The sequence below is a fragment of the Ursus maritimus genome, unplaced genomic scaffold, assembly GCF_017311325.1.
Source record: "Ursus maritimus isolate PB19 unplaced genomic scaffold, ASM1731132v1 scaffold_2, whole genome shotgun sequence".
Classification (NCBI taxonomy): Eukaryota; Metazoa; Chordata; class Mammalia; order Carnivora; family Ursidae; genus Ursus; species Ursus maritimus.
In genome coordinates this window covers 1,188,363-1,210,511 of record NW_024424452.1, presented here as the reverse complement: position 1 = coordinate 1,210,511, position 22,149 = coordinate 1,188,363, and the positions used below count along the sequence as shown (strand labels likewise).

The window sequence follows — 22,149 nt, the reverse complement described above, 5'->3', positions numbered from 1 at the left end:
CCTCGTCCCCGCCGCGAGTCCATACTTGACTCAGGTGTTAAGGGGTCTGCTCCCCATGGGACCCTCTGATGGGCACACGGGAGGTGCCCCCCGCCCACCCCCCACCCACCCACCCCCCAGCCCTGGCCACGGCCCCCCTCCGGCCCAACCCCGGGTGGGGCACTAGGAGGCGGCCGAAAAGGGCACAGAGGTGGAGGAGATCTCGGCGGATTTAACGATGGTGATGACGCTGGTGGTGGCCACCTTGGTGGGGGTGATGGGCCCGCGGGCCACGGTGCGGGCGAAGGTCTGCAGCGCCTCGTACTTGGAGCGCAGCGCGTCGAGCTCCAGCTTCATGCTGCTGTTCTCGCGCGCCAGCTTCTCCACCTCCCGCTGCAGCTCCACCCGCTGGCGCTCCAGCTCCTCCTTCTGCGTCACGCGCTTGATGCGGCAGCTGGCGGCGTAGCCCCGGTTTTTGAGCGTGCGCCGCCGCTGCTTCAGGCGCACCACCTCGTCCTTGCTAAGGCCGCGCAGGTGCTGGTTCAGCTCCCGCACCGACATGGACACCAGCTCGTCATCGCTGAGCGCCGGGCCGTTCTCGCCCGCCTCCTTCTTGACCTGCGGGGCCACGGCACAGCGGTCAGCGCGGAGGCGCGCACGGGCAGCGGGAGGCCCTTGACGCAGCGGGACCCTAGAAGATGGCTCGCTGTGTCTACACCAGGGCAAAGCCTGTGTGCTCAAGAGCCCGGTTCCGGGCAGCAGAAAGACCGGGCGGCACGGCCTCTGCTGAGCCCGTGGGCCTTCGCTCCTCCATCACGGACCGGGAACGGTCACTGAGGGGTCACCTGACGCCACGCACACAGCAGCGTACTCAGACGGTTCTCGGACGGGGGCCACTGGCTACACCCGGCCATCGCCTGGTTCCCGTCAGCCGCCCACACTCTGCAAGACTGTGGCCCACGTGTGTGCTACCCGCTGTGTATCTTCAGTGCCCGGGGCAGGACGGATACAGGCAGCCCATCCTTCCACACCCCTCACACCTAGTGGGACCTCAGAAGGGGCTTGGACGTGCACGGCCCAGGAATGCACGGAGCGTTCCCTCTCCTGCCAGACCCAGCTCTGCTCCCAGGACGAGACAGCCAACCCAAGAGCACACGCTGCCGGCCTCAGAAGCTGGGAAGGCCCACGGAGGCAGCACGCACTGCGGACAGCCAGAGCCAGACCCTGGGAGCCAGGGCGCCACCATTCATATGCGCTGCCTGGCCCGTGGTTCCACTGGACGGAGGCCACACTGCCCACGCCTGGGGGCTGGGGTGATCAGCACATCCTAGCCGGCGGGGATCCACCCCTACTGCTCCCTGCCAAGGAGTGATCCCCCCAGACGTCGGAGCTGGCGTCTCCCAAGGCCGCAAGCCCCAATTCTGTCACCACCTCTCTGTGACACATCCTTTAGCCAACAGCCCCCTCCCCACCCCACTCTCTTCCAGGGCTTCCTTCCTCACACTCAGGGCAATCCTGGGAAAGTGGGGCTACTGGGGCCAGAAGGGACCTTTCCAGGCCTGAGACCGCGACAGAAACAGGGTCTGCTCACCCCCACCCCCGCTTACCTTTAACGCCTTGTTTGGTTTGGGATTAGTCGTCATAACCTGGGCACAGTCACCCGAACAGAAGGGCTTGGAAATTGGAACTAGAAAATCACACAAGAACACAGAAATGAGCAAGGTTAGGTTCTGGCCAGGAGGGGACGGGAACCGCTGCCGTCACAAGTGACCTAAAGCGGGGACATCCCCACCGCAGAGAGGCTCCAAGGAGGCTCAGCTCCTCGTTCGTGTCACCCTGAAAGCAAGATGGGGGCCAGCCAGTCCTGAGGGGCTCCCCAAAGGTAAGCATGCTGGCCACCCCCCATCCCAGCATCAGACCACGGAGCAACCCGGACCCACCTTGGCCCAGCGCCTGGCAGCCACACAGCTGTCCCGTGCCGCCCCACCCGCCAGGCCTGTGCCACCAGCGCCTGGGGGGGCCCCTGGCGCGAGCAGCTGTTGCTTCCTGTTCTGACTCTCCCTCTGAGCAGAGACGCTCGCACCCGCAAGGCGCAGGATGCCACGTTTAAGGGCCAAAGTGCGCAGCAGTAAAGCCCCCTCCCGAGATCGGCCGCACCCAGCACCTGAAGGGCACCACTGGCCCCCAGGACGGCACCCTGCCCCGGCAGGAGCCCCCAGTACCCCTGACCTAGCCTGGCTCCGGGGAGGAAGAGCCCCTTGGGGGAGCACACTCTGGGGGACGGGTGGAGCCCGCACCGCCGTGGCCCAGCCCCGCCCTCCCTAGCAGACCTACCTCTGCAAAGGGCACTGCAGCTGTGACATCACCACCCCCACCTGGGCTGCCCCACAGCCATGACCTGAGGCCCATGAGGTGGGCGGGGTCTCCCTACAACGGCCAGGGCAGGATCCGGGAGGTGGGGAGCTCATCGACCGTCTGGCGGGAGTTGTCCCCGGCGCCCGCCAGCCCCCACCGCTGCCCGCCCTTCTAGTTTTCGCGTCTGCATTGTGTCACACATTCTAATCATTCATGAAAAAGCCAGCCAAAGCATCCCAAGCATGATTCCCCTCTGATAGTTGCCATGGCGACCTTGGGAAGTAGCCAACCCCTGATGGTCGTCATGGAAACAGAGAAGCCCACAGCAACAATGGCTTTGGGCAGGCCGGTGCAGACATCACAGGTTGTGGGACAGTAAACAAACCCGTGTGCCCCCGCGGCTGGGGGGAGGGCAAGAGGAGAACGGGCTCTAGACTTGCTGGCGCGGGGTTAGGAACCAAGGTCCACGTTCCAAACGCCAGGCAAGGTGAACTGAGCAGAGAGAACATCAGAGAAACGCAAGGTGGGGGAGGGGGGGCGGGCCCCACAGGGGAGCCTCACCAAAGCCTCCATCTCGAAGGTGAGCGGGACTCGGGTGGGTGTCTCCACCATGCCTTCCTTCGCCCACAGCCGCGGGACCCCGACTGTAGCACGGCCTAAACCTGTCCCCCACTGCTCCTGCCTCCAAAAGCTCGCCTGCCTTCCACTACCAGAGGGTCTCAGCACCGGGGTCTCAGGCCACTGGACCCCGAGTCGACCCTGGCAACACAGCCACACTCCCGGGCGCTGATGCTGGATGACAGACAGCGGGACAGCGGCGCAGCAGCAGGGCCAGGGCCAGACACACCCTCAGGGGGCTCCGGGCCCCTCTGCAAGCCCCACGCGTGTGCACGAGACAGACATGCAGACACACAGCAGCACAGGGGGGGTTCCCACGGGTGTGCACGAGACAGACATGCAGACACACAGCAGCATGGGGGGATTCTGGCAGGGACACAGGAGCTGCTTCCTGACAGCGGCCAGACCCCCGCATCTGTGGCGGGGAGGGGGCACACAACAAGCACCCCTCCCTCCAGGTGCTGGGGTCAAACCGTGCTAGAGAAACCACCTGGAGGGCCAACAGGAGCCAGGCAGCTGGAAGAGCCATGAGAAACTTTTCCACAGGCCGGGTGTCATTCCAGCACACGTCAGCGCACAAGGGCCTGGAGCCGCTGGGGCATAGTTGTGCGGTGAGTCACAGCTGTTTACAGACCGAGCAGCTCACATTCCCACAGACCTAAGGCCCTCCCACCCTGCATGGGCCGCCCAGCCTGCCGCCCGATGAGAAAAGGGAGGCCCCAGCAAAGGAGGGACCTCCACTCAGACCCCGACCAGCAGGGGTTTCTGGGCCCCCCCCCACAGTGACAGGCCTGCTCAGCCGGCACCCAGGGCCACAGGGCTGCGTTCAGGGCAGGTACACCTCCTCTGGGGACCTGCCGTCTGTGACAGTGCTTGCTGGGATGTCCAGGTAACCAGAACGGGCACAGCACTCCACGGGCTCAGTCCCCTGCCCTCCGTACTGGCCCCATGAAGGTCCACTGGCTACGTCTGCAGGGTTGAGGTCACTGGGCCAAAGCCTGTACCCACCAGCTCTGCACACACCCTGCCCACCTGCCTGGCTTTCCGGGGAGAGGACACAGATGAGAGCCGCGGCAGAGATGGGAGAAGAGCGGCTCCAGGGCCCACCTGGGGTCCAAGCGAGGAGGGATGCCTCTCTCTGTGGGAGGGTGCCACGCTGGGTCTGACCTCAGGACCCCCTGCTCTTCTCGGGCCTCCTGTCCAACAAGAGTGGCACGAGGCCTAAGAGCGAACGGGAGTGCATGTGGAGGTGATGACTGCCTTGAGACAAAGTTGGGGAGCAAGCCAGTAAAGCTCTGCTCTCTGTGGGTCTTACTCTCCTCCTCTGAAAATGAGGGGGTTGGAACCAGGGATCCCAGGTTCTGTCCAGCTTGCAAAGACCTCAGTTGGGCCAAGCAGGTGATGCCAGGAGAGACCCTGACTGGGGCTCCACTCAACCCACAGGGGGCTGGGGCCCATACTACGACACCCCTGAGAAACCAGAGACCCAGAGACAGGTGGGCCAGTCCCAGGCAGGGGCAGACGCTATCCCACGGCCCCCTGCTCTTAGACACAACACCACTGCCTCGGGTGGACCAGGTCCTGGCCTCTGCCCCCCGCCCCAAGGCACCCAGTGGAAGTCTCCACCAGCTGCTGGAGAGCATGACCATCCTCCGGCCCTGATGGCACCCCGCGGGCTGCCCCAAGGGGCACTACGCAGACTCGGCCACCGGTCTAGGGAGCCGGCTCTGGGAGCGCGGAGCTGGCCAGGCACTGCCGCCTTTCCCAAACTCAGTATATGGATAGAAACAGCACCATGACTCCCCTCTGCTAAGCTACGCAAGATACATGCAGCAGTGACCTAAGGTCACTTCAAACACGAAAGGCAAAAAAACCCCACAATTTGCTTTTGAAAACAGGTTCAGAAAGAAGTTTCGCACGTGTGTGAGTTGGTACGACGACTGATTTGAAAACAACTGCCCTAAACCATGTATTTATAAAGCCCCGAACCTCAGGCACCCTCTCGGCCACCGGAGTACACACGGAGGAAGTGCTTTCTGGTCTCGGGCTGGACCCCAGCAGGGGCTAGAGATCGAGGCCGGCGAGGCGGCCTCCCCTGCCCCCTCCCCGCAGGCCAGACACCGGCATCACCGCACCCGCCGCAGCTCAGGACCCACGCACACCCCTGCGGCACAGCGTCCCACCAGCGCCCGCTAACAACACCTCCGCCACGCACGCACGCTCTCTCTGCGGGCTTTTCCGAATTCCAGTAAGGGCACCGAGCCGCTCCGCCGCCAGAGCCAGGCAGGGACCCCGGAAGGAAGGCGGGTGTGAACCTCCCATCCGAGCGAGAGCCATGATGCTCCCGCAGACCTCAAGACGGGCTGCACGGTCAGCACTCGGAGCTTGGAACACCTTTCAGGGGACTGCTTTCCGAGCTGAAGAGGCTGGTTTTCAACCCAAAGCCAGACAATTCATCCTGGCGTGCATCTAAAGTCAAGGGAAAGACTGCCCTAAAAGAAAAAACAATGTACCAGCGGCCTAGATGGGAGTCAACTCTGGGGACGGCATCGCTGGGAACAAGTTAGGGAGCGGGGGAGGCCCTCCCTTCCGGGCCCCACAAAGAACAGGGCAGGTTGTCCAGGTTCAACAGTCCAGCACGGCCCTTCCAGGGGCAGGCGAACTTGGAGGCCAGGACCTCAGACCCTCCATCTGCCAGCAAACACCTACTGCTTGCCCACTGTCTGAGCTCATCTGCGGTGACTCAAGGCCCGGGCCATCTCCAGGGCGCTCTAGCCCTCGCTGGGCTGGACCCAGGTTCGGGGCAGGGGAACATTTGCTCCCCCAGTAAAGCCAGGGGGCTGATGGATACAATGGCCCCACCCAAACAGCCCTAGATCACAGAAAAAGGGCTTCTGGAGTCTGATGGGGCTCTAACCCTTACCTCGGTGAGACTAGCTTACACCGTGAGCTTCACATGCACAGGAAGCCGAAGCTGGCACCCAGCAGGGTGGGCTCTCAAAAAAACTCTTGTTCCTGTTCGGTGTGGACTGAAGGCGACTGCCACTCCCCATGCCTGCCCCCTCCAGCCCTCCCAGCCAATTGTTCCATGCCCGCTCTCCCAGGTCTCCGAGGGGGTCAGATCCAGGGAGAGGGGGAAGGGCAGGAGGAAAACAGGAAGGGAGGAAAGGGGTTCTGTCCCGGAGCAGATCTCCGCTCCACGCAGCAGAACAGCATCTGACTCACCCTGACGGCTGCAAACCCCAAAGCCAGAAGCCACCGTGATGTGACCGCCTCTGTCCTGGGGGGCCGGGGCCCTTCTCACAGGGGACCCAAAGCTGAGTGCCTCCCCAGCTGACTGCACAGTGGGGCCGACACAGGAGGCAACTGTCCCACGAGCACGGGGTAACACAGCCAGCTTGCCCCCCAAGCTGATGCCTCATCCAACTGAAGACAGGTCCCAGGAGCAGGAGGGCTCGTACCTCCCACCCAACTCCCCTCCACGTGGGGGTGCACCCCACCAGCCCGGCCCACACCCAGGCTGCAGGCTGGCCCTGGCTGGCCGCCCTCCGGCAAGACATGACTGTCTGCCTGGCTTGGAGGACGTCTGGTCACCTTGCGTTTGCAGTTCGAGGAAGCTGTGTCATCCTGGCTCTGTTCAGAGGTGACTCAGGCGGCTGCTAGGCTGACAGCAGGCTGAACGCCTCACCTCCCTGGCCACGCCCTGGCCCCTCACTCCCCCGGTACCCCTCTGGGTGGTCCTCCTGTCTCCAGGTGCCCTCTGGGGCTCTGCTGGCTCCATAGCTGCCCAGGGGTTTGGCCAGCGCCAACCTCCACATCCAGCCAAAGTTACACAGCCTGCATGCCGGACAGGCCCCAGAGATGCACCCTGTCCCCACACCTGCCCTCCTCCTGTGTCTCCAGCTCAGGTGATGACCCATCACACCACTCATGCAGAAATCACCCCCAATGCCTCACCTCTCCTTCCAAGTCCACCTGCTGAGCCGGGCCAGCTAGCCTCAGCCCGTCTCCCTGCAGATGCCCCAGCCCTCCGGCACTACCTGGCTCAGGCCTTGGCTGCTTCCCTCTGGGCCTTGGCCCCTCAAATGTAGCCCCGAGGTGGGTAGAACCCCCCGCCTGCAGGCGCTCCTCAGCACCTCACTCCCCTGACCACCTGTCGCCTTCAGGGCTCCACCTCTGGCTTCTAGAGCCTCTGCAACCAGTGCTGGCTCCCACCTTCTTCCCCCAACCCTGGCTTCACCAGAAAGCCCCCTCCTGCCCTCCCTGTGGCAGACGGGCACCCTCTCACAAGAACACATCCAAGGGCTGAGCTCAAGACTTGGTCCTGGTCTTTCTTTCCGAGCTTTGCTTCCCTTGCTGGATGGAGGGCAGGGGACATTCTTAACGATACCCGCTCCCCTCAACTCACAGCAAGTGAGAGGCATGCCGCCTAAGCACGCGTGTCAGCACTGCACTGAAGGGAGGGGTCGGGGGCGCTCCAGCTCAGGACCTCTCCAGCCCCCCTTGTCCAGGGCAGCCCCCAGGCAGCACAGAAAAGCAAGCAGCGTGCTACCTCACACCCCGGATACGGGCAAGGTGAGGAGGCTTCAGGCTTGGCGTCCTCATCTAAGGTGGGGGTGGGGTGGGGGTGTGTGTATTTCATGATTCCCTACATTTATTTCTACCTGTTCTAAAATTCTATGATTTCAAGACAACACTTTCAATTTCCTGAAACTGCAAGAGAGAGGAAACATGACGAGTCTGTGACTTACAAAAAGCAAAAGTAAACACGGGAGCAGTGCATCTTCCATCGGCAGGGAGCAGGGAGGCGGAGAGCAGAGGGGAGGGTGAGTCACTGTTTACTGCTCTGAGGAGCCGCCACACAGAGAGCGCTCACAGCTGCCCTGGTTCCATTTCCCGTGTGGACTGGACCCTAAAGCCAGAAAGTCCACTCCAGGAACCTTTAGACTCAGCGGCAGCTAGGACGCAGGCAGGACTTCGCCACCACATGGGAGGGAAATAGACTCTCCAGCTCTCGGAGCCCGAAGAGTGAAAGCATATGGGGCCGCGGGCACATGGAGGGAGAACGGTGGGTCGGGAAGGCGACCTCACTCAGCCGGGCCCTGGAGACAGGGCTGGAACGCAGCAAGCCCCGGAAACGACTTCCCGGAGTAGCCCCGATTCAACTCCCATTTTTAGCAACCACCTTGAGTGAGTGGGGCTGAACTTGGAACGCGTCCCTCAAAGTCCAGCTACGTTCAAGCACCGAAGGCAAATGTGCTCCAAAGAGAAGCTTTGCTTTGTGTTTTTGAGTTAGGAAACTTTATTTTGGAATCACAAGAGGATCAGTGTTAAGTTCTAAAAGCAGACGCCCACACCCCCCCCCAATGAGCTCAAACTCAAACATTTTTACTGGGCTGCCCAGGGAGGGAAGTTCTCCCAAAGGTGTCAGCTACCCACAATGCAACAGAGGCTGTAGGTGTGCCTCACCCACCTGCAGAGCCCACCTTCAACTTCCCAGACCCCTCCCACCCGCTTCAACTGACACTTTCAAAAGCCCCACCCCAGAAGGCAGGGTGCTTGGAGATGGCCCAGCCCGCCTGGCACACAGCTGTGCTCTATCAAAATACCTGTGCAGTGAGGGCTGGAACAGCAAAACCGCGCCAATGCCAATAAGGGGGAAAGGGGAGGGTGGCCACGCGGCCAAGCCACACTGGCTCGGGAACGCACCCATTCTATCTGCCGTGCGGGGCATGGGTGCACAAGCCCTGGGAGCGTCCTGAGGCCAGGCGCCTGGCGAGGGAAGGTGGCTGAGTGTGGGGATCTTCCGCACTAACAATTCATTCAGCCGTTAAGCATTTCTGCCGGGCCACGAGAGCAGTGTGAAAGGTAAACAGAAAGCATAATCATTAACGCAGGACAGAGAGCAGGGAACTTCCAGCAACCCCAAACACCAACTGCTCCACGACTGTGTTCTGCTTTGTGAAGACTCCACAACACGTGGCGAGCGAGAACACCATGAGACAGAAAGCAAAGCGAGCTGCTGCACCTCAGAGCTAGGTGGAGAGCGAAGCATGCCCGGGGTACCCCGAGGCTCCCGGGGACGCGTGCGGAAGCCGGCGGACTGACACACTGTCTCCCCAACTCAGCAGGGCCACAGAAGAACCTGCAGTTGGACTTGGAAGACATGGAGACCCCCATTCGCAGATGAGAAAGATGAGACCGCAGGCCGTGGGGTTTAGGGGAAGTGACACGTTCGCCCTGTCCCCCTCCCCACCCAAAGCTTCCACACCAAGGCCTCCCTCCGGGGAACCCCTGGCAGGTCAGCTGCTCCGAACGTGACATCGGTCATGAGTCCCTTCGTCCTGGCCCTCCCGCCCCCTCCCCCCGAGCGCGGGTGGGAAGCTACCGCCAAGCAGGGCAGCACCGGCCGGGTCGGCCCTGTGCGACCACGCGCTCCCCTGCACGTGGCCGTTTATTTTCTCCCCCGCCTTCCCGCCTCGGAGGGGATCTCCCGGGGCTGAAGGCAAAGCAGGTAGGAAGGGCTCGACAGGGGGCGCCGGGCCGGCAGGCACGCCCCGGGCTCCCCCAGCGCACCCCTCCCGGGGCCCACCGCCTCCCGCTCGGGCTCGGGGCGGCCCTGGGGCGCTCTCCCGGGCCTCAGAAAGAAGAGCCCCGGCCCGCGCGGCGCGCTCGCGGCACGGCACCTGACGGCAGGTGCGCGGGCCGGGGTCTCGGGGTCCCGCCCAACTTGGCCGCGGGTCCGAGGCGGCCGTGACTCAGCGGCGCGCGGGCCCCGACCCGCCCCCGCCCCGCCCCCGGCCCCGGCCCCCAACCCGGCCCGCCCGGCCCGGCCCAGCCCCGCGCGGCCGCTCCTCACCTGGCGTCGCGCGGGGGGCGCGGGCGCGCGGCGGCTCCTCGCGGGCACGCGCTCTCCTCGCGCTCGCGCTCACTCTCGCGCTCCCCCTCGGCCGCCGCCTCCGCCGCGCTCTGGGGCTCCGACTTCGCGAAGAACAACAAGTCCCCCGCCGCCCGCCGCCAGCCCGCCCGCCCGGCTCCCCAGCATCTGACACCGCTTCCGGGATCGGCGTCGGCTCGCGTCACGCCGCCCCGCCCACCGCGCGCAGCCGCCGGGCCCGCCCGCCGCCCCGCCCACCGCGCGCCACCGCCCGCTGCCGCCCCGCCCAGCTCTCGGCCCCGCCCATCGCTGGGCCCCGCCCCTCGCCCGCCGAGCCCGGAACCCCGGGGCTCCGGAGCTAACGCCCCGCCGCCCCGCCTGTGCTAGGCCGAAGGCTGCACCTGTGCCCGCAGGTGTCGTGCGCGACCCCCCCCCGTGATGACAGTCATCCCCGCTGAGTGATCCCACCCGGTAGCACCCCCATTTCTCACAAGAGCGCGCCCTGGCCGCGATACTCTCCTCTGGAGCCCCCACTTCCCCGACGGCCTCGTGCTCATCCCCTCAGCCCCATCGGAGCCTTCGGGAGACCTCGCGTCCCCAGGGGTGGTCCCAGCCGGAGCCTGCCTTGGGCACGGGGAGCTCCCCCAGGGGAGTCCTGCTGGAGTTCGCGTCCCAGGGGACAGGGGACTAACCAAGGGGGAGTGGACGGGTTGCAGGGCACACCTCCCTGTCCAGGGCACGCAGGCCCACCCACGAGTGAGGAAAGGGCAGTTGGCATTGCCCCCTCCAGGGACATCCCCATCTGTCCTTTGATTTCTCTTTTTTGATCAAGAAGGGGGTAAAGAGGGGCGCCTGGGTGACTCACTCTGTCAAGCATCTGCCTTGGCTCAGGTTGTGATCTCAGGGTCCTGGCATGGAGCTCCACATCGGGCTCCCTGCTCAATGGGGAGCCTGCTTCACCCTCTCCTACCCCTCCCCTCTGCTCATGCTCTCTCAAATAAATAAATAAAATCTTAAAAAAAAAAAAAAAAGACAAGTGGATAAAGAGAATTATTTCTCCTCTATAGGAATGGTGATAAACAGCTTTGGCCCAGGGCCTCGAGGTGAAGGGCTTCAAGGCTCTGGGGGCCTGGGGAACAGTGCCCAGCTAAAGCCCCAGCTCACAGTTGCAAAGGCAAGCCCAGAACAATGCCCCTGGCTCTGGAAGGGAGAAGCCTGGTCCTGTCCCAGGTGGAGGACGAAGCTGGGGTGGGGGCCCCTCTGTTAAAATCCAAAACAAACAGAGACAAATCTTGAAAAGTCCCGGAACAGACACAATCAGTTTAGTCACAGACAGCTTCATTGAGCTTATTTTGCAAAGGTAAGTTGACCCAGGTAATTCCCTACCTGTGCCTCTGAAAATCATAAGCCAAACCTACTGCTTCCAGAGGTTGTTGGGAGAGAACCATGACCCAGGTCCCTCTCATTTAGGAAACTTTTGATATGATAAGTAATCCCTGTGAACAATGAATTCTCACTGAGCTCTCACCATGGAAGGTGTTGTGAGACCCCAGAGCTGCACTCCATGTTCTGGTTGGAGTGCTCCCAGCTTCCCGAGCCGCACCCCGTGTTGTGGTCAGAGTGCTCCCGGCTTGCCAAGTGTCTTTGTGGTGTGTACACAATGCACTTCATAAGTCCTACTTGGGTGATTCATTGGTTTTCCTTTATGGGAACTTTTGACATTTCATGGTGTCAGAAGTGGGATCCAAGGGAGGGGGGAAGGACCCCCCCTCCCCCACCCACACAATGACTCTGAGGCTGCTGTGCAAACAGGTCCTGGTTCCCACAGAGCCCACAGAGCTCAGCACTTTCTCGCAAACCCTGAAGTTTGCAGGTGTCTCTCGGATCTGAGCTCTGCTCTCTGGTGTTCTAAGCTCTCCAACTTTAATGTGCATACCTGGCCACATGGCCAAACGGGTTTTGTGAAACACTCTCTATTTTGCATCCTGTAAGGACCATTTGGAACTGCGTTTTTGGAGTCCTTTTGTCTCTTAGCAGCTTCGGCACACCAATCAAAGAATGCATGCCTTTGTCTCTGAATGTGTTTTTGAACAAGAAAAAGTATAAAAGACACGGGTTTTTGTTGTTACTGTTTTGTTTTGGGTTTTGGTTTTGGTTTTGGTTTTGGTTTGAGGGGTGGGGGTCAGTAAGGCAAAAAGGAAGGAATTTTGTCTTAGAGCAAAATGATCGTTCTGGAATGAGAAAGGAAAAAGATAGGAAAAGCCTAAATGGATATAGAAAGTTGCAGGAAATTTGTGGAAAAAGATGTTGAAAAAGAAATTTAATATGTGGTCAAGGGGACTAAGATTGGAATGGATTTATTTAACTTAAAAAAAAAAAAGAATTTTACCCGCCTGGCTGGCTCAGTCAGTAGAGCGAGCAACTCTTAATCTTGGGGTTGTGAGTTCAAGCCCCATGTTGGGCACGGAGCCACTTAAAATTTAAAACACAGATTTTTAATATCAAAGCACACTAGTACAAAATTAGAATTTGGTTTTTGCTCTGTTAAAATCACCAAAAAAATTTTTTAGATTATCCATCTGCCCCTAATCAGAAATTGTAAGCAAGATTTTCTCTACTTTAATGTGATCTTCCTATGAAACAAAGATTCTGTATTTTAGGAATATAATTTTCCTGTGCTTCACTTTCCCAAGTCTTTGATTACTTAGAAAAATAACTGAGTCCTCTCTATTAAAAGAACTAAGGTCATTTTTGCAACTTGGTAACTTTCTGTATTTGCTTTTGAAATTTTTAATTGTCACGTTGGTGCCAATGGATGACTACTGTTTTCATGGTGAACTGTGATCCTATCTGATCAAGTGTTTTAACCCTTAGGCTATTTTTGACAAACTTCTCAAAAACCAAATTCTTTTTTTTTTAATCTAAGTTTTCTTCTTTTTTTTTAAAGATTTTATTTACTTGACAGAAAGAGAGAGAGAGAGAGAGCACGCACAAGCAGGGGGAGGGGCAGAGGGAGAGGGAGAAGCAGACTCCATACTGAGCACGGAGGCCGACGCAGGGCTCAGTCCCAGGACCCCAGGATCATGACCTGAGCCAAAGGCAGACACTTGACTGAGCCACCCAGGCACCCCACAAAAACCAAATTCTAGATGAAGTCGTTTTGACCTCAAACTAACTTTGGGATTTTAAATAGGGTCCCTGGATTATCTCAAAAGATTTGTTCTCTCTCCTTATAACAAAGAAATGCTGAACTAATTAGGCTTATTTGATATGTTACATTACATGGGAAGCATTGTCAAACAAGAAGTGAAGATAAAACTTCTGTAACTTACGTTTGTATAAATATATGTTAATAATATATGCATTCCAGAGATTCTATGAAATTCTTAAAAACTGATGTGTCCTGCTATAATGTTATCAGTCCCAATTCTAGTTATTATTTTAAATGTATGTCACAGAAATAATCAAATTTACTTGTCAATGGCATTATAATGAACTCTCACAGATCTTTAACCATGGCCATTTTAAGTCTTTTGCCATTTACAAACACATTGTTTTACTCTGATGCTTTTGCAAAAATGCTTCCTTTTCAAAGACATTCCCAGGAACGATCCTAGCACTCTACTATGCAGCTACTGAACTGCGTGAGAATTTCTAAAACTTTAATGGAAAGCTGATCGATTCATAAAGCCACTAACCTGAATTGAAGCAAAGCAAGAATTAATTACAAAACACTAAACAAACTGATGGAGATGGCTGTAATTTGGATGACCTCGTTTTACAACATTGTTGGTTCTCTCGTGTCATGTTTTCCAGGTGTAAAGGACCCCTTTTCTCCTCTCTCTTTAGCTATCTATGATGCACAACAATTTGGTAAGCATATCTTTACAGCAGAGGTTGAAATGTGTTTCTTTTTTTCTCCATCTGATCCCTCCAGAATTCAGAAACTCTTATTAAGTATTCTCATTTTTCATGACAATATGCGTGTTGGCATAAGCTCGATAAGAATCTGTTCTCCCTGTAACAGGACAGAACTGGCTTGGCTCTGTGACCTGGAGAAGCTCTTGAAAGTCCAATCTGAGTTTCCTTAGGAAAAGTTCCAACAAAGCAGACTTAGAAACACCTATATGATCAATCATTATTCTTGTGCACTTGTATAAATAATCAGACCGAGTGTATTGGAACTAGTCTTAATTTGCGAACGAATTGTCTTACTATGGTTATCTTTGACAGAAATGGGGGATGATTATAGAGAGAAAAAATATGTTTCAGTAATAATAATCTTTGTGGATATCAGATTCTAGTGCTGTTTCTTGTCTTGGAGGTTTTGTTTTATACCTGTAGACGGGACTAGATCCTGAACTCTAGTTTCCTCCAAAATTTAGCTAGAATGCTCCAAACTATCATCTCCAAGTCTCCCAGTCTCTTGACTGGGAATCACTATGAAACTAAAATCGTCCTTTTCCCAGAGCTGTGCGAGTGGAAGCTTGACAACTTGATGTCAGCTTCAGAGCAATCACCACAACAGCTCATGTGTGGACAGTCTCCATGCCTGATGCTGTGGGGCGCTCAGAAAGGTCACCAGGGATGTTCACGGTGCAAACCAGGAAGACGGGTCGGATCAGCACAGCCTGCTCTTGCCCCATCTGAAGGTGCTCCAAACCCAACGTCTAGAAACTCAGCTGGCCGCTTTCCAAACTCAGAAACAAATTTATAATTTGCTTTAAGTACTAACCCTTGTTTTTCTTTTGTTTCCATAGAAGAGTCTGTCATTAAATTAGCCAGTTGCTCACACCATATGGAGACCTGATTTAGGTGGAAGCCCACCTACGATGCTCAAGTTCTCCAGTCCTAAGTCATCGTGAGGCTGTGTGATTGCGCATTCTGCGCGCCTTTGTAAATAACTCAAACAATTGTAACCCACTGCATGTGTTTGATCGGTGACGTGCTGGCTCCAGGGAACCTCTGCTCCAGGGAACTTTTCGATCCTGGTTACTGTCCTCCTTATTGTAATCATACTGGCCGCTCCAGTGTGTCCCACACTTTCCAGGGTTTCAATGCCGGTGGGCAGCCACCCATGTCCTGAATGCTGTCCACGAGGACCAGACACCTGGATGAGGTCAGCAAGAAGCACAGAAACGATGAAGACGGTGACGACACGACCCTCCGGACTGAAGACTCAACTAGAGAAGGCGAGAGAACCCCACCAACACAACCACCAAAAGGGGAGAACTGCTAAAACCCAAAACAAATGGAGACCAACCTCGACAAGCCCCCGTTTAGTCACAGAAAGCTTCACTGAGCTTATTTTGCAAGGCTGAATTGACCCAGGTCATTCCCTGCTTGTGCCTGTGAAAATCATAAGCAAAACTTAAACCACTTCCCTAGTATACACTAGGAAAAAATATTTGCAACCCATGTCGCAAAGGTCTATCTCCCTAATCTACAAAAGGCTCCTAGGAATGTAAAAGGAAGACACAAATAAAAAGGAGCGCAGGATAGGCATAGGTCACGCACAGAAAACAAACAAACAAACAACCCTAAATGACAAACATAGAGAAAGACGTGCATTATCAGAGCACACACATTAAGCAGTATCAAAATTCCATTTTGCGTCCATCAGAGCCCAAGAATCGGGGGGTGTCCTCTGATGGCAACGTGGGGGGCATGGGAGGTGCGGCTGCCAGTGGGGGTACAGGAGGGCAATCTGGCGGCTCCTTATGTCCTCGCCATGGACCTTACTTGACCTCAGACCCAGCCCCCCCCCCGCTTTGAGAACCCCATGCCACACGTGCACCTGTTCGCGAATGAACTTGGGGTGTACTCGGCTCATCGTGACGGCACCAGCTGTCATAGCTAAAGGCTGGACCATCAAGTTGTCACTGCTGAGGGGCCAGCTACGTGAGCAGCGGGACAAGGGTGCCTGGGGCACCACACAGCAGCGAAAGTTCTATGGAAGATCCGTGCGCAGGTGTGAAGGACGCGGGGCCCATCGTGAATGAAAAGCAAGGTGCTCAACAGTGTGTACGCTGTGCTGCCTTCAGTGTGAGGAAGACGGGAGATAGAATGGGTGTCTGCGCGTCTGTGCCTGCCAAGGGGAAGCTGCAGGAAGGACAAAGTTCTAACAAGGGTCTGCTTACACCAGATAAAGTGCCCCTCTTTGCCCGGGGGGAGTCCCGAGACTGTCGAGCCCCAGGGAGTGGCAGGACTGCCCCTTGGGCCCTGTGCACCTGCCCCACCCTCCTTCCAGAGAGTTGATGTAGGGAGTGCCACAGGGTGGACTCAGGTGGATCTGGGCAAGGTCCAGGGCAAGGGAGGGACACTGATTGCTCTGGGGGGAAGGAGAGACAGGGGCCATGCTAGCTCTAGCCTGCAGGAACAGCCGCTCTCACAGCCCCCAAGGCCCCTGACCCCAGGAAGGTGGGGGGGTTGAACTTTAGATAGGCTGGCCTTGGGGACAACCTGCTCCATGACCTCCCCCCCAGGGCAGGCCAGTACAGCCGTCTAGGAAGTCAGTGGGGCGGGGTGTCGGTGCCCCACACCCTGTAAGGGGGCAGCCTTTGCAGGCGGAAGTGTGCTGACCTGGAGCAGATGACTCATGCTTCCGTGCAGGGCCAGGAGTGCTCAGCGGTGCCCCTCCCTCGACCTTTGCTGTCCAGGACCGCCCTTGACAGTGAGGGAGAAGCCCCCTCCCCACGCCCCAGGTGGCACAAGCTTGTGTGCCCCTCTGCCTCTGATGCCGTGCACCTGCTCTCAGGGCCTGTCCTCAGTCTAGATGGGGAGCTCCGTCAGGGCCTTGGCCCCCCTTCCCCAGAGGGGTGCATGTCCAGGCTGGTTTCCTGCACCCAGGCCCCAGTGGACTGGGTCCTCTGCCAGAAAGCAGCCGATGGTCACGGTGGGAGTTTGGCGGGTAGCTGAGAGCCTCTGTCTGCTTGTCCCCAGCTCCCTTCTGGGGGTCAGATTGGCTTGGGGAGGGGCCAGTCCTGAAACCACCTTTTTTCCACTAGCAGACGGGAGAAGGGTCCCTCTGCACTTCAGATGCGGGGGGAGCAGAATTTGGCTTCCAGACGCTCCTCTGGCATTGGCCAGCTGTGTGGCCTTGGGCAGGCCGCCCGGTCTCTGAGCCTGTCTGCACATCTGACACTGGGAGGAGGATGGACTGAGGGCCAGACGTGGGAAGGTCTTTGTAAAATGCAGAGTTCTCAAATAAAGACCCCCATCGGTGTGATGATATTAATTTATTATGAAGTAATAGAGCTGATTTCCTTTCATACTTTGAGAGCAACTGGGTCAAGATTCCTGAAGAACGGACTTATTCCCCACCCCTCCCATACTCCCGGGGCAGCAGCCGCATCCTCTCTGCAAACCAGTGAGGATTCTGCTGCCTCCTGGACCATCTCCAGCCCATCGGTGGCCAGCAGGCCCAGCGGACAGGGTGCGTCTGGCCGCCCTCCTTGGCAATTCACGTCCGAGGCTGCCACCCCAACCCGGCGCCCTACCCTGCCCATTACTCGAATGCAACAGGAGAGCTTGCTCATGCCTTGGGGCGGGGGGCACCTGGGACCCAGGTAGTGGTGAAGCCGGCTGCTCGAGGCCGCCAGCATCCCACTGAGGCCCTCACCCTTCTCCGAGGGCTTGGGGCCAAACCCCCGTGAGTTACAAGGGAGGCAGGCCAGCTGCGACCACGGCCAAGGCCATCCCCCTGCATTGGGCACCTCACTGGTGCCTCTGGGGCAGAGTGGCAGTGTGCTGCATTCGCTCCCTCCGCCCCAGGACCCACGCCATCTACCCTGAAAACAAACACCCATTCGTGCCGGTGGAGACGCTGAGGGCAGTGGCTCTCACCCAGGGGGGGACATTTGGCCAAGTCTGGAGACATTGTTCCATTCTTGGACGCGGCAGCTGGAGGAAGGGGGTTACTACTGGCATCTAACGGGTAGAGGCCGGGAATGCTGGCCAACACCCCGCCACACACAGGACGGCCCCCTCATGCAGGGAATGGTCCAGTACCAGATGTGAAGAGCGGGACAGGGGAGTCACAGTCCGAGAGCCATCTGCCCCTCACCCCCAAACAACCACAGTGCTATCAATCGACTCCTAGTCGCTCCTGTGTGCCAGACAGGGGGTCAGGTCCTCAGCGTGCACGCACTAGACTCCTCTGACAAGCCCTGGCGAGATGGCTGGGTCATCTCCATGGCTGGCAGCATCAGAGAGCCAGGCCCAGGGTCTAGATGCTCACATGCAGGTGGAATCTGGTTCAAGTGGGAGGCCCGTGTGCAAGCACTTATCCTGGCCATCATCTTCCCAAGCAGAATCACCCACGTGTCCCCCACTGTGGGCATGGCCCCTGACCTGATGTCCGTGGTCGCAGCAGGCCAGGAGCCAATTTCCGTGACTGTAGCACACCCCATCTTCCAGAGATGCTGTGACAGCGTCTTCCCGCCAGGAGCCAAGCGTGCGTCTTCTCCTGGAAGCTGGCCACGCCTTCCTGGTAGCTTTGGCCGACAGCGGACAGCGGGCGTGACGTCCAGTGTTCTGTTTTCCCAAATGCCAACCAGTTCTCCAGCTCTGCGGCACCGGCTGGGTGTCCCACAATCCACTGCAGTCCTCCATCATCTCCCGGCTCGCAGAGCAGGGGTGAAGGGCTCGGTCCCACCAGCTGCCCCAGTGACCTCAGACACCACTTGCAAGTCCCGGGTCCCCAGCCTGCCCCCACACCTGCCTGCTGACAACAAAATCAGGCTCAGGCTCAAATCGCACAACTCAGGAGCGCGTCATACCTAGGGGGACGGTGTTACCATAAAGGAAACTGCACAGGGACAGCCAGAGGCAGAGACGGAGGGCCAGAAAGGGGGAAAGGGACACTGCACTTCACGCCCTCCCCAGGCGGCCACCCTGTGGACCTGAAGCTGTTCTCATCTCTTGTTCACCGGTATGCATCCAAGTTCCGATAGGGGAGCAGGATGGATTAGCTCGCAGGCCACCTCCGCCGCTCCCCTCCCCAGAGGACCGGCCTCTAATCTCACCACTGAGAAGGACCCCATCCGGAGGCCGTCCAGGGGCCCCACCTGCAGTCACCTCCTTAGCACAAACTCAGGTAAAGTCAAGGGAGCTCGTCATGAGTAACAAAAGCCGCTCCCACTATTCAGGAAATTTCAAGCGTTGTAGGAGCTTGGTGCCGGGAACCCAGAAGAAGATCAAACATATCTTCCTTATTTTAACGTGTTTCATGCCACGCAGCTTCTGCCTGGCCCTTGGTCTCTGGGGCCTCCTGCTCGGGGAACCGCCATGCTGTGAGAAACACGGGCAGCCTTAGGCACAAGCCCAGCCGCGCCCAGTGAGACCAAGGTGTGGAATTGGGTCTGCGCTGGGCAGGGCAGGAGCGAGGCCGTCGTTGCTCCGGTGCCCCCCCTCCCATCCCCACCCAGCCGGAGGACGGAGACAGAAGGTGGGGGCACAGGCCCTGGGGCGGGGACCCAGGTTCTCAGTCTGCCGTCCCCAGAGGAAATGCCGTGTCTGGGGGATGAGACTTTCCTCACCCAGGCCACCTTTCAGTCCTGCCTGATGTGGGCTGTGACCTCCAGCCTATCCAGCCCCATGCCCGTGACCTCTGCCCTCTGCCCCGCCATAGCTGACTGGTCACTAAGTGCCCCGGGGGACTCCCACCAGCCACCAAAGAAAGAAAGCCTAGGGCCCATCCTCAGCCTCAGCCATTCCAGGGGAAATTTTGGAACGTGGGCACGGTGCCGGCTGGGATGTATAGCTGGGCTACGGGATCCCCTAGTCCTTAGTCCGCGGCTGCCCTGGCACTGGTTCTTAAACTGTGTTCTCTAGAACCCCAAGGTGCCAGGGGCGCAAGCCATGTAGAGGGGCCCTGGCGACACCTGGCTTTTATCTGCCCTGCCCTCCCCCCGCAGTCTTTCAAAGGCAGGGAGATCACAGTTGGCTCAGAACAAAAGCATGTGCCTCCTTCTCCCTGCGTTTTCACCGGTGAGTCAAGAGCCAGGGTGGGATCCTCGGAGTGCGGGCTGCAGAACCCCCAGACTGCGAGCTTGATGCTGAGGGGAAAGGGAAGCTGAGACCCAGGGAGAAGGGCGCACGCTTGTCAGATGGGACCATGCAGGTCCCCCCATTGGTTCTTTGCTCCGCACACCTGAGGTCCCAGAGAAGGTGCTCTCTGCCAGCGCCAGCTTCCCCCTCCCGGCCCCCCCAGCATGACTGGGGGAAAGGTGCCTGCACCCTGGTCCTGCTTTCTCATCTCCAGGACCCAAACATTGGGGGGGGGCAGCAGGTGAGAAACAGGACTTGGGGCCTGGCGGGTTCAGACACCTTGGATCCCCTGCCTGCTAAGCAGTCTTCCTGCTGCTGCTTGCTCCCTTCCCGTGACGGGAGACTCATTTCCTCGTGAGCCAGCACGTTCTATTTTCAGACAATTGTTGGAAAGCACTTCTCCGCCTCCAGCCAGAGGCTGCCTCCCCGGAGTTTCCGCTCACTGGCCAGCGTCTGCCCAGCAGAGTCTCAGATATCAGGCCGCCCAGCCTTCCCGGGCAGAGGGCAAAGAGCCGTCCTTACGGCCTCCTCGCGCGCCGCCAGCCGGCCCCACCAAAGGGGCGTCTCATTGGCGGACTGCGGCGTCAAAGGCTCCATGCCAGAATGTTCGCTAGTGGAGGAAATTGCCCAAAAGTCTGCCGGAATGCAGATGGGTCTCCGAGTTGCCTCGCCACCCCCCCCCCCCAGGACATGGGCATCTGAGTCCTAATGATCATTGACTCATGGCTTTGAAACCCAGTTGCCAGGATGGTGGGGCTTCCAACATGGGTGAAGCACTTTCTAAATTTAGTGGACAAGGTAGTTGGGAACCGACCAGCCCCCCCCAGGGCACCCTGTGCCTCATCTCACCATCCCCCCACCATGAGCACTGGGAAGGGCTGGGCCTGGTCCAGGGCTGGGGACACCTGACCCAGGCGGGGAGACCTGGACCCCAGGGAGACACGGCCCAGGTCCGAGCCCAGCCCTGGGGCCCGAGGCCAGGCAGCAGGAGCAGCTGCTTCCTGGCCTAGAGGCAGTTAGACCGCAGGCAGCTGCAGACCTGTGCCTCCCCCACCTCCCCCCATCCCCCGGAGGGGCGCCTAGGCCGGTGTGTTCACCTCGGTCCCCCACCCTGCTGGCCACATAGCCCCTGGCATTTCAGGTTCCGGGAGGGGCCGCCCTGTCTGGTCCCCGCTGCAGGGACCTCCCTCCTTCCCTCTTGGTGCCCCGTGAGCACGCCACACAACCACTAGGTCAGGGCCAGCGGGAGAGAAGCTTCTCAACCCAGGGTCCCAGCAAAGGTGACTGGGCATGTGGGCCTCAAAGGGCTGCCTTTGCCTGATGCACCCCTCTGGGCTGAGCCCAGCTCCTAACAGTAACGGCTTCCCTGCACGGACCTTGCTCTGTGCTGGGCTGTTCCTCAGTCCTGCCCACATTTACTGTGTGTGGCGTGCGGCCCGTGGATGCAGCAGGAGGCAGCAGCGCCAGTGCTGCTGGTCGCTTGGTCTCTGGGGCCTCCTGCTCGGGGAACCGCCCGTCAGGCCGCCCGGTGGGTGAGTAGTAGCAGTTTGGCAGTGATCGGAGGGTATCAAGATGCCGGTCTGGTCCAGTGGGGCTGGGGACGTGGTTGTTGGGGCGAGGGAAGAAGGCCACCTTGAGCAAAGACCAGCGAAGGGGAAGGGTGGCCGTAGGCATGCGGGGGGTTCCTGACACGGGAAACAGCGCAAGTAGGGGCCAGAGAGCAGAGCCCCTGGCACCCCCTATGGAGCTGCAGTTGACCGATGAGTGGCCTCCAGACACAGAATGGGCCCCACTGGGAAACAGAGTCCTTGCACATATAGGTCAGGTAAGGGTCTGAGATCCCCCCGGGCTGCGGTGGGCCCTCCGTCCACTAGGAGGAGAGGAAGAGGCAGGGACAGAGAGGTGCAGGCCACGGAAGAGGCCGGAAGAGGCAGCAGGGGCTGGGGAGAAAGCAGGTCCCAGGCGGGCAAGCAGCACCAGCTGCCCCCCAGGAACTGAGAGGGACAAGGAAGGACCTCCCCTGGAGCCCTGGAGAGAGCGCAGCCTGCTGCCACCTTGATCTCGGACTTGGGCCTCCAGGACTGGGGTAGAATCAACTTTCATTGTTCAGGCCTCCACAGCAGCCACTGGACGGGACTCATTGCGTCTCAGGGAGCCTGGGGGCACCTGTGTTGGCGTCCGCGGGAAGCCCATGGAATGCAGACTCCTGGGCCTGCCCCAAGTCCCTGCACTCAGTTCTGGGGTGGGGCTGCTTTGGTGTCCTGTTCTGG

General features: G+C 58.8%; 1 protein-coding gene across 6 annotated transcripts; it reads right to left on the bottom strand.

The window, feature by feature from the left end:
- Positions 1 to 136: 136 nt before the first annotated feature.
- MAFK (MAF bZIP transcription factor K) lies at positions 137 to 9,962 on the bottom strand. Of its 6 annotated transcripts, none has more exons than XM_040634665.1 (3): positions 9,812 to 9,962; positions 1,587 to 1,666; positions 137 to 597 (listed from the first exon to the last, which is right to left on the bottom strand). In XM_040634665.1, exons 2-3 carry the CDS (start codon positions 1,620 to 1,622, stop codon positions 163 to 165), a joined length of 471 nt encoding a protein of 156 aa, XP_040490599.1. In that variant the 5' UTR covers positions 1,623 to 1,666; positions 9,812 to 9,962; the 3' UTR covers positions 137 to 162. The 6 variants fall into 6 exon arrangements, with proteins under 6 accessions (XP_040490599.1, XP_040490605.1, XP_040490601.1 ...); XM_040634671.1 differs by lacking the exon at positions 9,812 to 9,962 and adding an exon at positions 7,704 to 9,281; XM_040634667.1 differs by lacking the exon at positions 9,812 to 9,962 and adding an exon at positions 6,178 to 6,429.
- Positions 9,963 to 22,149: the final 12,187 nt, after the last annotated feature.